Source organism: Seriola aureovittata, chromosome 4, assembly GCF_021018895.1.
Source record: "Seriola aureovittata isolate HTS-2021-v1 ecotype China chromosome 4, ASM2101889v1, whole genome shotgun sequence".
In the NCBI taxonomy this organism is placed as follows: Eukaryota; Metazoa; Chordata; class Actinopteri; order Carangiformes; family Carangidae; genus Seriola; species Seriola aureovittata.
The window spans coordinates 17,103,552-17,122,012 of NC_079367.1; the positions used below are offsets into that span (position 1 = coordinate 17,103,552).

The following is an 18,461-nucleotide window of genomic DNA, read 5'->3' on the forward strand; positions in this document are numbered from 1 at the left end:
TTGTGCTCTGGCTCACTCGTGTGGCGTAAATGTGTAATTGCAGGTTGTTATAATTGCTTTTGAGGGGAAATTTCGATGTATGCAAACGTATAATAGAAAAAATGAAAAGAAAAATTGGTTGCGTGGTAAAATAATCTGTTTTATTCATATTTTGTTGTTTTATTTTAGTTATGTATTTAATTGACGTCAGCACGGTGGCGCTGTGTTCATTCTGCCTACCTGTACGCGGGAGGCTCTTTCCGGTATGTCGTCGACCGTGTGAGAGTTCACAGGTCATGCAAAGGTCGTGTTGTGCTTTTGCGTTCAGCTCGTATTTTAGCCAGCAGGGACTAGTGATGTGATGGCTTTCCTTAGTTTGTTCATGAGGAGGCAGTTGCCTCAGTCCGTGTCCCACTTCGCCCGGGTAGTGAAGCAGGTCCGGCCTCCCTGCGCCGCAGCCCCGCTGCGGAGGCTGCACGGCTCGGCCCGGCTTCGGCATGGGGAGAAGGGACCGTGGGGGAAGAGCCGGGGGCCGGAGCCGCAGCAGTACCAGTTCACAGACCTCGACAAGGCGGACGCTTTGGTAGGTTCAGTCCGAGAGGAAAATCCTTTATATTCATTTTCACGGACTGATTGCTTTCTCAACCCAACTCTTAAATGTCACAGCTACTTTTACTTTCGTTTCTCTTTTGAAGAAAACGAACTACAGAGGTTGTGTCACACTTGACCGAATACATTTCATGTTATGGTCATAATCATATTGATATCCTGAAAGGAAAATGGATCGTTGAACCAGAGGTTGATGTTGCTAATAGCTTTTCTTCTCTGGTTTTCGCAGATGCTGAGAAAGTCCCATGAAACAGGTAACTTAAAGACTTCACTGCACTTGGGTTAAACCTACAACTCCATATTTCAAAGTCCTTATTTAATTCTCCCCTCACACTTCTTCTGTCGGTATGTTATATATAAAATTATATTTTATATATCTAGTGGTGGAAGAAGTACTCAGATCATTTGCATAGGTAAACGTACTAAAACCACAGTGTAAAAATACTCCATAACAAAGAAAAGTCCTTCATTCAAAACCCTGCATAAGCCTGCACCTACCCTTGGAACTCTTCTATCAATGAAACTTTACAAAGGCCAAACTAAATTTTTCTTTAAATTTTATATTTTCTTTCCCCCAAAGATCATCCATGAGTTGTCTCATGTCAACAATTGCAATTTGTTTGTTTTGCAACTGTAAGGAGCTCCTCCATTACCTCTGTGCATTGTATTGTGGAACCATAGTGCTCTCAAAAATCAAGTGTTTTTCCGTATGCGTGCACTGACATCTTTGAGTACACTTAACTCTGTCACTTCTCCAGTTTGAAGACGCACTAATAGTTTGTAGTGTAGGATTAGGACACAGCTCAGACTGTTGGTATGTTTACTGATGAGCTTCTTTTTTTTTTTTTTTTTTTTTTTTTTACAAGTCTCCACTCTTGTCTGTCAAATGTTCAAACATATTCTTATTTACATCCAAACTTTATACCTCTCTCTATATATACATATTATATGTCTATATATATATATATATATATATATATATATATTATATATATATAGTCTTAGAATTGGGCAGGTTACTATAAGGTCTCGATACAGAGACAGCTGCAAGGACAGTGATTCATGTAAACAGCGTGATTGATTCTGGCTCAGGCTTTGCTCAGGCTGTAACGCGTCAGCTGTTTATTTCTGGCTCTGACTGTTTTGCAGGATTCCTCTCGTGGTTCAGGAACGGTCTACTGGCAACTGGGATCGGAGTCATCGCATTTGTCCAGAGTGAAGTGGGACGAGAAGCAGGATATGGTACAGGCTTCAATACTGTTTCATGTACAGTACAGTAGAGCTGGAAATCGTCCCACTGCCATCCCAAGCTCTGTGGTAGTTCAGTAACAAACAGTAGCTTGTGATGCACGTTCATTAACAGAGTTGCTGCTGCAGACATTAAATCTTTTAAAACTAGTGGATTCAAGAAAAATAAAATAAAAAAGTAATTGCATTTGAAAATCGGTGAATGTCCATGAAATAACTACAACTTTTTTAACTGGACCATCTAATGTGTCAATACCTCAGCTCTTTTTGTCTGAAAATTTGTAAATTTCTAAGAGAACCTTGCATTAGATTTCATTTGTGGATTCACCAGCAGGTTTAAAATGAATAATTTCACAAGGATTTCTGCAATTGACTAAAATCATGAGTAAAAAAAAAAAACAAAGAAAAAAGGAGGTTAGATCCTTGATATCTTGTTGTAACCAATGTCATGGTTATGTGAAATGCTGGTTTTGAGTGTTAAAAGTTTATCAAACAAGACCTTCATTAAATCATTTATGATTAATAGTCATTGAGTTTGATGCACATTAATGTGTAAAAAAGCTGAAAACAAAACTTAACAGGCATGGTAATAAATTTAGTCATGAGGTTAGACCTATTTCTAACATATATTCCCCGTGTTGCATTGTGGGCACAGCTTGTATAATTATGTTGTCTAAAATAATTTTCCAGACCAGAAAATCTTCCACTTCATCTTTAATTTTTACCTAAATAATTAAGAGAATGAGTAGATCCAAACTGCCTCCCTCCCAGACTTCATTACAGTGAGAAAATTAATTGGATCTCTACAATAATACCATGTCAATCTGTTTTTCCTCAGCCTTCTTTATCCTGGGAGGTGTGTGTGTGTCGTTTGGCGGTGCCTCGTACATTGGCAGCCTTTTTGCCTTGCGGAGGATGATGCTGGTGTCCGTGCCAGCGCTGCTGCTCCAAGGAGCCGTGGTGGGCAGCGTCGCCCTCTTCTGGCTCTGTGCGGTATCTCTCTACATCGGCCGCCTGGAGGTGGAGATCATCCACGAGGGGGATGAGGAGGGAGAGGACGAGGAAGAGTGCCGGGAGTGCCGGGAGAGGCGCGAACTCCGGGGTTACCGTGGCTCCCGCGACAGTGAGGACAGTGACAGCAAGGGGCCGAAGAAGTAGAGATCTTCCCAGGATGGAGAATGGAGGGGTGTGTGTGTGTGTGTGTGTGTGTGTGTGTGTGTGTGTGTGTGTGTGTGTGTGTGTGTGTGTGTGTGTGTGTGTGTGTGTGTGTACGCGCTGCTTTGATTCAGGGTTTCCCCTTATTTGTATGTGTGTGTGCAAGCAAGCAGCCTACAGGTTCATATGCAGGCTGTGTGTGAGTTTATAGATACAGATCTATTATCCATTATAATATTGATGTAAAGACTGTTGTAAAGGTAAAGAAAGACTTCATGATCTTTTGGAGAACAGGTGAGAGAGATGCTGAGAATTATTGATAATTTGGTCATTTGAATACACTCACCTCTGCTGAATAAATCAGCTGTTTTGTAAAATTTCTTACAATCACATATATTGAAAGCTGCTTCACTTGCGTTATCAATCTGTCTGAAAATTGTATTGATTTTTTTTTTTTTTTCATTTTCTACATCTTCATATTCACATGCACATTGGAAAGACTCACTGAGAACATCATATGTTTCTTCTTCAAGTTTACTTTTCAGGGCACTGTATGCAATCATTTTTAGACCATTGGCTTTTCCCAGCCAAGTGTTGCTAGATGCTGTTTGTCATATAATCTTGTTTAACATAATTAACTGTGACTTGACTACTTGAAGTTTTCATAAAAGTCTTGAAATAAAAGAATCTGGTTGTAATATGCTGTGAGATCTAGAGAGGATGGACATACTATATGCATGTTTGAGGTCTCTCTTTGTGATTGCAAATTAATGAGGGCTTAGAATTTATTTTTAAAAGGTTTAAATTGACCCTGTGAAGTAAATTTTTTATTTTGTTTTATAAGGACAATAGCACTTTTATCAGTTTTCGTTTGTCATTATAGTAACTCTAGACTTTTGGAATCAGAGTATTTTTTACTGCTTTTTCTGTGGTTATATATTTTGCTCGGTATTGTAAATATACATGTACAGTACCTAAATCTAACCATAAACCATTTTATCTTCTGAGTGAGTTTCACACTATCTGGTGATAGATATAATTGCTGTTTTACTGGATTTTAGGAATAGTTGATAGTATGGAAAAGTTGATAATATTGAGTTTGTGTGTGGGAATGGGGTTCACTGTTGTTTACTTTTGTTTATGTGTGCACCACTTTCAATGCGCCCTACTGTACATACAGTAATAAAGCCAGATGAAATCTGTGCGTAAACAGACTTTTTTTTTTTACATTTCAATAGCGTGATGGTCCCTAACCTTCATGAGACAATAAGCAGCAGAAGAAAGACAAAATAAGAGTTATACAATACCTTGAAGAGGTCGTTTAATTTTCGTTTAAAATCTCTTTTGGTGGGGACTACAAAAACTGAGATCATGAGTTCAAGTCCTAACTTTTTTATACACAGTCTATGGTCCAACCTAAAACTGGATTATCCAGCGGGCAGCTGCAGGTCATGGTCTCACCAACACACACTTCTACCGCACATACCAAAGGTCACTAAATGTTTTCATCATTCAGATTTTCACATTTTTATTCAGTTTACTGTTCTATTATATTTTCGAAGAAAAAGGTCTAAAGGTCCCAAGGCCTAAATTTTGTTTTAAAGCTTTCTCAAACACTGGCAGCAGAAAATTGTAGACAGTAAATCTCTTCTTTCTTTCCTTTTGATTTTTGGGCTCAAAGGTAATCCATAGTGACACTAAAAACAGTGCAATTAGCTCATAAAATATTCACCACATGTACATTTTAAATTGACTGTTGTTAACTGCTTTAAGTTTGATGAAACTGATAAATCCTTTGGAAATTGGACATGACCTCTGTTGTCTGGGTATGGAGGTACATTTGTTTCAATATTATTTGTGTGAACAGACTGACATCCGTGTGTAAATGTGAAATCTGTAAAGATAAAACAAATACAAAAAATACATTTACAAATTCACATAAATATCTTGCAAAAAGATAAATTGCACATAAAAAAATTATCTGTGAGTACATTCAATTCATTTACAAATACATGAAAAGTATTTATGAATATCTTCCTAAAATTTACAACTTTCAAACAGACATTTTTGAATCAATTTTCTATTTGTGAAACAAAAAAACATTTGTGGAGCTCAATTCTAGGCTTAAGGATTTGAATTTTACACACACAGAATACAATATTAAGGCTTAAAAATGTCAAACATAGTATGGTGAGGCAAAAAAACATCATAGTGTAGTAAGGCATAAAAACGTCAAAAAATGTCAAAGCAGAGCAAGGCATAAAAACTTCATAGTACAGTAAGGCAAAAAGTGTCAAATAACATCATAGTATAATAAAACATAAAAATGTTAAAAAAACGTCATAGTATAGTAAGGCAAAAAATATCAAAGAAAGTCATATTATAATAAGGTACAAAAGATAAATGGTCATAGTAAAGTAAGGCAAAAAGTGTCAAAAACATCATAGTATAGTAAGGCATAAATATTTAAAAAAAATCATAGTATAGTAAGGTACGAAAATTTAAAAAAACGTCATAGTATAGTAACGTAAAAAATACCAAAAAGTTACAGTATGGTAAGGCAAAAAAGGCATAAAAACCCGAAAAAACATCATAGTATAGTAAGCATAAAAATAGAATAAAAACGTGATAGTGTAGTAAGGTACAAAAATGTTAAAAAACGTAACAGTATAGTCAGGCAAAAAATGTCAAAAAACGTCATAGTATAGGAACGCAAAAAAAAAAGTCATAAAATAGAAAGGCATAAAAACCCCAAAAAACATCATAGTATAGTAAGGCAAAAAAATAAAAAAAACCATCATAGTATAGTAAGGTAAAAAAATATCAAAATACCTCATAGTATAGTAAGGTAAAAAATATCAAAAAACGTCACAGTATGGTAAGTCAAAAGATGTCACAAAATGTCATAGTATAGTAAGGCATAAATACCCCAAAAAGCATCATATTATAGTAGGGCAAAAAAAACATCATAGTGTAGTAAAGCAAAAAAACCTCATGGTATAGTAAGGCATAAAATCAAAAAAAAAAATCATAGTATAGTATGACAAAAAACGTCAAAAATACAACATAGCATATTAAGTCATAAAAGGTCATAAAAAGGTCATAGTATGGTCAGGCATCAAACTAAATAGTATATTAAGGCATAAAATACCAAGAAACGGCAAAAACCTTTATGGAGGAAAAATGCCAAAAAGGTCATAGTATAGTTTGGCATAAAATGTTAAAAATACAACATATTATATTAAATCATAAAAGGTTATAAAATCGTCATACTATGGTCAGGCATCAAACGTGAAAGTATATTAAGGCATAGAAGGCCAAGAAACGGCAAAAAAGTTTATGGAAGAAAAATGCCAAAAAACGGCATAGTATATTAAGGCATAAAATCGTCATAAAATCGTCATAGGATGACAAGGCATGAGATGAAATAATATAAGGCGTAAAAATGCCAAAAAAAAACGTCATAGTATAGTATGGCAAAAAACGTCAAAAATACAACATAGTATATTAAATCATAAAAGGCTATAAAAATGTCATGACATCAAACTAAATAGTATATTAAGGCATAAAATACCAAAAAACGGCAAAAAATAGTATGGGAGAAAAATGCCAAATAACGGCATAGTATAGTATGATCAAAAATACATCAAAAATACATCATAGTATATTAAGCATAAAAGGTCATAAAAATGTTATAGTATGGTGAGGCATCAAAGGAGATAGTATAGTAAGGCATAAAATGCCAAGAAACGGCAAAAAATATTATGGAAGAAAAATGGCAAAAAACGTCAAAAATACAACATAGTATATTAAATCATAAAAGGCTATAAAAATGTCATGGTATGGTCAGGAAACTGCAAAAAATAGTATGGGGGAAAAATGCGAAAAAAACGGCATAGTATGGTCAGGCATCAAACGTGAAAGTATATTAAGGTATAAAAGGCCAAGAAACGGCAAAATATAGTATGGAAGAAAAATACCAAAAAACGACATTGTATAGTATGGCAAAAAGGTAAAAGAACATCATAGTATAGTATGGAAAAAAATGTCAGAAATACATCATAGCATATTAAGTCATAAAAGGTCATAAAAACGTCATAGTATGGTCAGGCATCAAACTAAATAGTATATTAAGGCATAAAATACCAAGAAACGTCAAAAATTTTATGGAAGAAAAATGCCAATTAAAAAAAATAATAAAAAAAAGCCATAAAACGGCAAAAATATTATGGAAGAAAAATGCCAAAAAACGGCATAGTATATATAATACATCGTAGTATAATATGGCATAAAATGTCAAAAATACAACATAGTATATTAAGGCATAAAATGTCATAAAATGGTTATAGGATGACAAGGCATGAGATGAAATAACATAATTAGGCATAAAAATGCCAAAAAAAACGTTATAGTATAGTCTGACAAAAAAGGTAAAAGAACATCATAGTATAGTAAGGCAAAAAAGGTCAAAAATACATCGTAGTATAATGAGGCTTATTAGGTTATAAAAACGTCATATTATGATCAGGCATCAAACGACATAGTATAGTAAGGCATAAAATGCCATAAAACGTCATAGTATAGTAGGGCGAAAAACATCAAAAATACATCATACTATATTAAGCATAAAAGGTCATAAAAACGTTATAGTATGGTCAGGCATGAAAGGAGATAGTATAGTAAGGCATAAAATGCCAAGAAACGGCAAAAAATATTATGGAAGAAAAATGCCAAAAAACGACATAGGTATGGAAAAAAAGGTCAAAAATACATCATAGCATATTAAGTCATAGAAGGTCATAAAAACGTCATAGTATGGTCAGGCATCAAACTAAATAGTATATTAAGGCATAAAATACCAATAAACGGCAAAAATTTTATGGAAGAAAAATGCCAAAAAACGGCATAGTATATTAAGGCATAAAATGTCATAAAATCGTCATAGGATGACAAGGCATGAGATGAAATAACATAATTAGGCATAAAAATGCCAAAAAAAACGTCATAGTATAGTATGGCAAAAAAGGTAAAAAATACAACATAGTATATTAAATCATAAAACGTTATAAAAATGTCATAGTATGGTATGATCAAAAATACATCAAAAATACAACATAGTATATTAAGGCATAAAATGCCAAGAAACGGCAAAACCTTTTATGGAGGAAAAATGCCAAAAAGGTCATAGTATAGTTTGGCATAAAATATTAAAACTACAACATAGTATATTAAATCATAAAAGGTTATAAAATCGTCATAGGATGGCGAGGCATGAGATGAAATGATATAAGTAGGCATAAAAATGCAAAAAAAAAACGTCAAAAAATGTCAAAAAACGTCATAGTATAGTATAGTATGGCAAAAAACGTCAAAAATACAACATAGTATATTAAATAATAAAAGGTTATAAAAATGTCATAGTATGGTCAGGCATCAAACAAGATATAATAGTATGGCAAAAAAGGTCAAAAACATCATAGTATAGTATGGCAAAAAAGGTCAAAAATACATCGTAGTATAATAAGGCTTATTAGGTTATAAAAACGTCATATTATGATCAGGCATCAAATGACATAGTATAGTAAGGCATAAAATACCAAAAAACGACATAGTATAGTATGGCAAAAAAACATAAAAAATACATCATAATATATTAAGCATAAAAGGTCATAAAAATGTTATAGTATGGTCAGGCATCAAAGGAGATAGTATAGTAAGCATAAAATGCCAAGAAACGGCAAAAAAGTTTATGGAAGAAAAATGCCAAAAAAACGACATAGTATAGTATGGCAAAAAAGGTCAAAAATACATCGTAGTATAATAAGGCTTATTAGGTTATAAAAACGTCATATTATGATCAGGCATCAAACAACATAGTATAGTAAGGCATAAAATGCCAGAAAACGGCAAAAAATAGTATGACAGAAAAATACCAAATAACATCATAGTATAGTATGGCATAAAATATCAAAAATACAACATAGTATATTAAGGCATAAAATGTCATAAAATCGTCATAGGATGGCAAGGCATGAGATGAAATAATATGATCAGGCATAAAAATGCCAAAAAACGTCATAGTATAGTATGGCAAAAAACATCAAAAATACATCATAGTATATTAAGCCATAAAATGACATAAAATCGTCATAGTATGGTCAGGCATCAAATGTGAAAGTATATTAAGGCATAAAAGGCCAAGAAACGGCAAAAAATAGTATGGGAGAAAAATGCCAAAAAACGGCATATTATAGTATGGCAAAACAATTTTTAAAAATATAACATAGAATATTAAGGTATAAAAGGTCATAAAAACGTCATACTATGGCAAGGCATGAGATTAAATAATATGATCAGGCATAAAAATGCAAAAAAACGTCATAGTATAGTATGGCAAAAAAGGTCAAAAATACAACATAGTATATTAAATAATAAAAGGTTATAAAAATGTCATAGTATGGTCAGGCATCAAACAAGATATAATAGTATGGCAAAAAGGTCAAAAAACATCATAGTATAGTATGGCAAAAAAGGTCAAAAATACATCGTAGTATAATAAGGCTTATTAGGTTATAAAAACGTCATATTATGATCAGGCATCAAATGACATAGTATAGTAAGGCATAAAATGCCAGAAAACGTCATAGTATAGTATGGCAAAAAACATAAAAAATACATCATAATATATTAAGCATAAAAGGTCATAAAAATGTTATAGTATGGTCAGGCATCAAAGGAGATAGTATAGTAAGGCATAAAAATGCCAAGAAACGGCAAAAAATATTATGGAAGAAAAATGCCAAAAAACGACATAGTATAGTATGGCAAAAAAGGTCAAAAATACATCGTAGTATAATAAGGCTTATTAGGTTATAAAAACGTCATATTATGATCAGGCATCAAACGACATAGTATAGTAAGGCATAAAATGCCAGAAAACGGCAAAAAATAGTATGGCAGAAAAATACCAAATAACATCATAGTATAGTATGGCATAAAATATCAAAAATACAACATAGTATATTAAGGCATAAAATGTCATAAAATCATCATAGGATGGCGAGGCATGAGATGAAATGATATAAGTAGGCATAAAAATGCCAAAAAAAAACGTCATAGTATAGTATGGCAAAAAATGTCAAAAATACAACATAGTATATTAAATCATAAAAGGTTATAAAAATGTCATAGTATGGTCAGGCATCAAACAAGATATAATAGTAAGGCATAAAAGGCCAAGAAACGGCATAGTATAGTATGGCAAAAAACATCAAAAATACATCATAATATATTAAGCATAAAAGGTCATAAAAACGTTATAGTATGGTCAGGCATCAAAGGAGATAGTATAGTAAGGCATAAAATGCCAAGAAACGGCAAAAAATATTATGGAAGAAAAATGCCAAAAAACGACATAGTATAGTATGGAATAAAACGTCAAAAATACAACATAGTATATTAAGTCATAAAAGGTCATAAAATCGTCATAGGATGGCAAGGCATGAGATGAAATAATATGATCAGGCATAAAAATGCCAAAAAACGTCACAGTATAGTATAGCATAAAATGTCAAAAATACAACATAGTATATTAAGGCATAAAATGTTATAAAATCGTCATAGGATGACAAGGCATGAGATGAAATAATATAATTAGGCATAAAAATGCCAAAAAAAATGTCATAGTATAGTATGGCAAAAAACATCAAAAATACATCATAGTATATTAAGCCATAAAATGACATAAAATCGTCATAGTATGGTCAGGCATCAAATGTGAAAGTATATTAAGGCATAAAAGGCCAAGAAACGCCAAAAAATAGTATGGGAGAAAAATGCCAAAAAACGGCATATTATAGTATGGCAAAACAATTTTTAAAAATACAACATAGAATATTAAGGTATAAAAGGTCATAAAAACGTCATAGTATGGCAAGGCATGAGATTAAATAATATGATCAGGCATAAAAATGCCAAAAAACGTCATAGTATAGTATGGCAAAAAACATCAAAAATACATCATAGTATATTAAGCCATAAAACGTTATAAAAATATCATAGTATGGACAAGCATCAAACAAGATAGTATAGTAAGGCATAAAATGCCAAGAAACGGCAAAACCTTTTATGGAGGAAAAATGCCAAAAAGGTCATAGTATAGTTTGGCATAAAATATTAAAACTACAACATAGTATAGTATAGTATGGCATAAAATGTCATAAAATCGTCATAGTATGGTCAGGCATCAAACGTGAAAGTATATTAAGCCATAAAATGCCAAGAAACGGCAAAAAATTTTATGGAAGAAAAATGCCAAAAAAACGAAATAGTATAGTATGGCATAAAATGTCAAAAATACAACATAGTATATTAAGGCATAAAATGTCATAAAATCATCATAGGATGGCAAGGCATGAGATGAAATAATATAATTAGGCATAAAAATGCCAAAAAAAACGTCATAGTATAGTATGACAAAAAAGGTAAAAAATACAACATAGTATATTAAATCATAAAACGTTATAAAAATATCATAGTATGGACAAGCATCAAACAAGATAGTATAGTAAGGCATAAAATGCCAAGAAACGGCAAAACCTTTTATGGAGGAAAAATGCCAAAAAGGTCATAGTATAGTTTGGCATAAAATATTAAAACTACAACATAGTATATTAAATCATAAAAGGTTATAAAATCGTCATAGTATGGTCAGGCATCAAACGACATAGTACAGTAAGGCATAAAATGCCAAGAAATGGCAAAAAATATTATGGAAGAAAAATGCCAAAAAACGGCATAGTATAGTATGGCATAAAATATCAAAAATACAACATAGTATATTAAGGCATGAAATGTCATAAAATCATCATAGGATGGCGAGGCATGAGATGAAATGATATAAGTAGGCATAAAAATGCCAAAAAAACCCGTCATAGTATAGTATGGCAAAAAACGTCAAAAATACAACATAGTATATTAAATAATAAAAGGTTATAAAAATGTCATAGTATGGTCAGGCATCAAACAAGATATAATAGTAAGGCATAAAAGGCCAAGAAACGGCATAGTATAGTATGGCAAAAAGGTCAAAAAACATCATAGTATAGTATGGCAAAAAAGGTCAAAAATACATCGTAGTATAATAAGGCTTATTAGGTTATAAAAACGTCATATTATGATCAGGCATCAAACGACATAGTATAGTAAGGCATAAAATGCCAGAAAACGTCATAGTATAGTATGGCAAAAAACATAAAAAATACATCATAATATATTAAGCATAAAAGGTCATAAAAATGTTATAGTATGGTCAGGCATCAAAGGAGATAGTATAGTAAGGCATAAAATGCCAAGAAACGGCAAAAAATATTATGGAAGAAAAATGCCAAAAAACGACATAGTATAGTATGGCAAAAAAGGTCAAAAATACATCGTAGTATAATAAGGCTTATTAGGTTATAAAAACGTCATATTATGATCAGGCATCAAACGACATAGTATAGTAAGGCATAAAATGCCAGAAAACGGCAAAAAATAGTATGGCAGAAAAATACCAAATAACATCATAGTATAGTATGGCATAAAATATCAAAAATACAACATAGTATATTAAGGCATAAAATGTCATAAAATCATCATAGGATGGCGAGGCATGAGATGAAATGATATAATTAGGTATAAAAATGCCAAAAAAAAACGTCATAGTATAGTATGGCAAAAAACGTCAAAAATACAACATAGTATATTAAATCATAAAAGGTTATAAAAATGTCATGGTATGGTCAGGCATCAAACAAGATATAATAGTAAGGCATAAAAGGCCAAGAAACGGCATAGTATAGTATGGCAAAAAACATCAAAAATACATCATAATATATTAAGCATAAAAGGTCATAAAAATGTTATAGTATGGTCAGGCATCAAAGGAGATAGTATAGTAAGGCATAAAATGCCAAGAAACGGCAAAAAATATTATGGAAGAAAAATGCCAAAAAACGACATAGTATAGTATGGAAAAAAACGTCAAAAATACAACATAGTATATTAAGTCATAAAAGGTCATAAAATCGTCATAGGATGGCAAGGCATGAGATGAAATAATATGATCAGGCATAAAAATGCCAAAAAACGTCACAGTATAGTATAGCATAAAATGTCAAAAATACAACATAGTATATTAAGGCATAAAATGTCATAAAATCGTCATAGGATGACAAGGCATGAGATGAAATAATATAATTAGGCATAAAAATGCCAAAAAAAACGTCATAGTATAGTATGGCAAAAAACATCAAAAATACATCATAGTATATTAAGCCATAAAACGTTATAAAAATATCATAGTATGGACAAGCATCAAACAAGATAGTATAGTAAGGCATAAAATGCCAAGAAACGGCAAAACCTTTTATGGAGGAAAAATGCCAAAAAGGTCATAGTATAGTTTGGCATGAAATATTAAAACTACATCATAGTATATTAAATCATAAAAGGTTATAAAATCGTCATAGTATGGTCAGGCATCAAACGTGAAAGTATATTAAGCCATAAAATGCCAAGAAACGGCAAAAAATTTTATGGAAGAAAAATGCCAAAAAAACGAAATAGTATAGTATGACATAAAATGTCAAAAATACAACATAGTATATTAAGGCATAAAATGTCATAAAATCATCATAGGATGGCAAGGCATGAGATGAAATGATATAATTAGGCATAAAAATGCCAAAAAAGACGTCATAGTATAGTATGGCAAAAAAGGTAAAAAATACAACATAGTATATTAAATCATAAAACGTTATAAAAATATCATAGTATGGTCAAACATCAAACAAGATAGTATAGTAAGGCATAAAATGCCAAGAAACGGCAAAACCTTTTATGGAAGAAAAATGCCAAAAAACGACATAGTATAGTATGGAAAAAAACGTCAAAAATACATCATAGCATATTAAGTCATAAAAGGTCATAAAAACGTCATAGTATGGTCAGGCATCAAACTAAATAGTATATTAAGGCATAAAATACCAATAAACGGCAAAAATTTTATGGAAGAAAAATGCCAAAAAAACGGCATAGTATAGTATGGCATAAAATGTCAAAAATACAACATTGTATATTAAGGCATAAAATGTCATAAAATCGTCATAGGATGGCGAGGCATGAGATGAAATGATATAATTAGGCATAAAAATGCCAAAAAAAACGTCATAGTATAGTATGACAAAAAACGTCAAAAATACAACATAGTATATTAAATCATAAAAAGTTTAAAAAAATGTAATAGTATGGTCAGGCATCAAAGGAGATAGTATAGAGAGGTATAAAATGCCAAGAAACGGCAAAAAAAAGTATGGCAGAAAAATGCCAAAAATACAACATAATATATTAAGGCATAAAAGGTCATAAAAACGTCAAAGTATGGCAAGGCATGAGATGAAATAATATAATTACGCATACAAATGCCAAAAAACAACATAGCATACTATGGTGTTAAAATTAAAAAAAAAAAAAAAAGCCCCATGACTGTTTAGCACCTTACTGGGAATTGAACCCACAACCTTCTGAGTATGAGGTGGCTCTTCTAACCATTGTACCAAATGCTGCTACACTTTTGCAAATTGTAGTTCACCCCTTAAAGATGTCATAGTATAGTAAGACATAACTCGACTTGGTGTAGTGAGGCACAAAAATGCTAAAAAACATCAACGTATAATATGGTAGAAAAATACCAAAAAACGTCATAGTATAGTATGGAAAAAAACATCAAAAATACAACATAGGGGGCGTCATGTGGCGTCGTGGTCTAAGCAGGCGCCCCATGTGTAGAGGCTACAGTCCTCGCTGCAGTTGGCCCCGGTTTGAGTCCCGCATTGGACAGCCTTTGCTTCACGTCATTCCCCTTCTCTCTGCCTCCCCATTTCCTGTCTCTCTACTGTACTATCAAATAAAGGCATAAAAAAGCCCAAAAAATACAACATAATATATTAAATCATAAAAGGTCATAAAAACGTCATAGTATGGCTAGGCATCAAATGAGATAGTATAGTAAGGCATAAAAGGCCAAGAAACGGCAAAAAATATTATGGAAGAAAAATGCCATAAAAAAGAGGTAGTATAGTATGGCAAAAAGGTCAAAAAACATCATAGTATAGTATGGCAAAAAAGGTCAAAAATACATCGTAGTATAATGAGGCTTATTAGGTTATAAAAACGTCATATTATGATCAGGCATCAAACGTCATAGTATAGTATGGCAAAAAACATCAAAAATACATCATAATATATTTAGTATAAAAGGTCATGAAAACGTTATAGTATGGTCAGGCATCAAAGGAGATAGTACAGTAAGGCATAAAATGCCAAGAAATGGCAAAAAATATTATGGAAGAAATATGCCAAAAAACGGCATAGTATAGTATGGCATAAAATGTCAAAAATACAACATAGTATATTAAGGCATAAAATGTCATAAAATTGTCATAGGATGACAAGGCATGAGATGATTTAATATAATTATGCATAAAAATGCCAAAAAAAAAGTCATAGTATAGTATGACAAAAAAGGTAAAAGAACATCATAGTATAGTATGGCAAAAAACGTCAAAAATACAACATATTATAGTATATTAAATCATAAAAGGTTATAAAAATGTCATGGTATGGTCAGGAAACGGCAAAAAATAGTATGGGAGAAAAATGCGAAAAAACGGCATAGTATGGTCAGGCATCAAACGTGAAAGTATATTAAGGTATAAAAGGCCAAGAAACGGCAAAATATAGTATGGAAGAAAAATGCCAAAAAACGACATAGTATAGTATGGCAAAAAATGCCAGAAAACGGCAAAAAATAGTATGACAGAAAAATACCAAATAACATCATAGTATAGTAAGCCATAAAATGCCAGAAAATGGCAAAAAATAGTATGGCAGAAAAATACCAAATAACATCATAGTATAGTATGGCATAAAATATCAAAAATACAACATAGTATATTAAGGCATAAAATGTCATAAAATCGTCATAGGATGGCGAGGCATGAGATGAAATAATATGATCAGGCATAAAAATGCCAAAAAACGTCATAGTATAGTATGGCAAAAAACATCAAAAATACATCATAGTATATTAAGCCATAAAATGACATAAAATCGTCATAGTATGGTCAGGCATCAAATGTGAAAGTATAATGAGGCATAAAAGGCCAAGAAACGGCAAAAAATAGTATGGGAGAAAAATGCCAAAAAACTGCATATTATAGTATGGCAAAACAATTTTTAAAAATATAACATAGAATATTAAGGTATAAAAGGTCATAAAAACGTCATAGTATGGCAAGGCATGAGATTAAATAATATGATCAGGCATAAAAATGCCAAAAAGGTCATAGTATAGTTTGGCATAAAATATTAAAACTACAACATAGTATATTAAATCATAAAAGGTTATAAAATCATCATAGTATGGTCAGGCATCAAACGACATAGTACAGTAAGGCATAAAATGCCAAGAAATGGCAAAAAATATTATGGAAGAAAAATGCCAAAAAACAGCATAGTATAGTATGGCATAAAATATCAAAAATACAACATAGTATATTAAGGCATAAAATGTCATAAAATCATCATAGGATGGCGAGGCATGAGATGAAATGATATAAGTAGGCATAAAAATGCCAAAAAAAAACATCATAGTATAGTATGGCAAAAAACGTCAAAAATACAACATAGTATATTAAATCATAAAAGGTTATAAAAATGTCATAGTATGGTCAGGCATCAAACAAGATATAATAGTAAGGCATAAAAGGCCAAGAAACGGCATAGTATAGTATGGCAAAAAACATCAAAAATACATCATAATATATTAAGCATAAAAGGTCATAAAAATGTTATAGTATGGTCAGGCATCAAAGGAGATAGTATAGTAAGGCATAAAATGCCAAGAAACGGCAAAAAATATTATGGAAGAAAAATGCCAAAAAACGACATAGTATAGTATGGAAAAAAACGTCAAAAATACATCATAGCATATTAAGTCATAAAAGGTCATAAAAACGTCATAGTATGGTCAGGCATCAAACTAAATAGTATATTAAGGCATAAAATACCAAGAAACGGCAAAAATTTAATGGAAGAAAAATGCCAAAAAACGGCATAGTATAGTATAGCATAAAATGTCAAAAATACAACATAGTATATTAAGGCATAAAATGTCATAAAATCGTCATAGGATGGCGAGGCATGAGATGAAATGATATAATTAAGCATAAAATGCCAAAAAAAACGTCATAGTATAGTATGGCAAAAAACGTCAAAAATACAGCATTAAATCATAAAAGGTTATAAAAATGTCATAGTATGGTCAGGCATCAAACAAGATAGTATAGTAAGGCATAAAAGGCCAAGAAACGGCAAAAAATATTATGGAAGAAAAATGCCAAAAAACGACATAGTTTAGTATGGAAAAAAATCGTCAAAAATACATCATAGCATATTAAGTCATAAAAGGTCATAAAAACGTCATAGTATGGTCAGGCATCAAACTAAATAGTATATTAAGGCATAAAATACCAAGAAACGGCAAAAATTTAATGGAAGAAAAATGCCAAAAAACGGCATAGTATAGTATAGCATAAAATGTCAAAAATACAACATAGTATATTAAGGCATAAAATGTCATAAAATCGTCATAGGATGGCGAGGCATGAGATGAAATGATATAATTAGGCATAAAAATGCCAAAAAAAACGTCATAGTATAGTATGGCAAAAACGTCAAAAATACAGCATAGTATATTAAATCATAAAAGGTTATAAAAATGTCATAGTATGGTCAGGCATCAAACAAGATAGTATAGTAAGGCATAAAAGGCCAAGAAACGGCAAAAAATAGTATGGGAGAAAAATACCAAAAAACGAAATAGTATAGTATGGCAAAAAACGTCAAAAATACAACATAGTATATTAAATCATAAAAGGTTATAAAAATGTCATAGTATGGTCAGGCATCAAACAAGATATAATAGTAAGGCATAAAAGGCCAAGAAACGGCATAGTATAGTATGGCAAAAAACATCAAAAATACATCATAATATATTAAGCATAAAAGGTCATAAAAATGTTATAGTATGGTCAGGCATCAAAGGAGATAGTATAGTAAGGCATAAAATGCCAAGAAACGGCAAAAAATATTATGGAAGAAAAATGCCAAAAAACGACATAGTATAGTATAGTATGGAAAAAAACGTCAAAAATACATCATAGCATATTAAGTCATAAAAGGTCATAAAAACGTCATAGTATGGTCAGGCATCAAACTAAATAGTATATTAAGGCATAAAATACCAAGAAACGGCAAAAATTTAATGGAAGAAAAATGCCAAAAAACGGCATAGTATAGTATAGCATAAAATGTCAAAAATACAACATAGTATATTAAGGCATAAAATGTCATAAAATCGTCATAGG

At 31.6% G+C, this 18,461-nt stretch overlaps 1 protein-coding gene across 1 annotated transcript; it reads left to right on the forward strand.

Annotated features, from left to right (window-relative positions):
* The first annotated feature begins 249 nt into the window (after window positions 1–249).
* On the forward strand, window positions 250–4,195 carry tmem160 (transmembrane protein 160). Its single transcript, XM_056374099.1, has 4 exons — window positions 250–562; window positions 818–842; window positions 1,738–1,830; window positions 2,675–4,195. Exons 1-4 carry the CDS (start codon window positions 341–343, stop codon window positions 2,992–2,994), a joined length of 660 nt encoding a protein of 219 aa, XP_056230074.1. The 5' UTR covers window positions 250–340; the 3' UTR covers window positions 2,995–4,195.
* Window positions 4,196–18,461: the final 14,266 nt, after the last annotated feature.

What these genes read in the sequence shown, in the direction of transcription:
- tmem160 (XM_056374099.1), top strand. Translation starts at nt 341, where the DNA reads ATGGCTTTCCTTAGTTTGTTCATGAGGAGGCAGTTGCCTCAGTCCGTG. An exon ending in GAGAAAGTCCCATGAAACAG is followed by an intron (nt 843 to 1,737) that starts GTAACTTAAAGA and finishes ACTGTTTTGCAG; the next exon opens with GATTCCTCTCGTGGTTCAGG. An exon ending in GGGACGAGAAGCAGGATATG is followed by an intron (nt 1,831 to 2,674) that starts GTACAGGCTTCA and finishes GTTTTTCCTCAG; the next exon opens with CCTTCTTTATCCTGGGAGGT.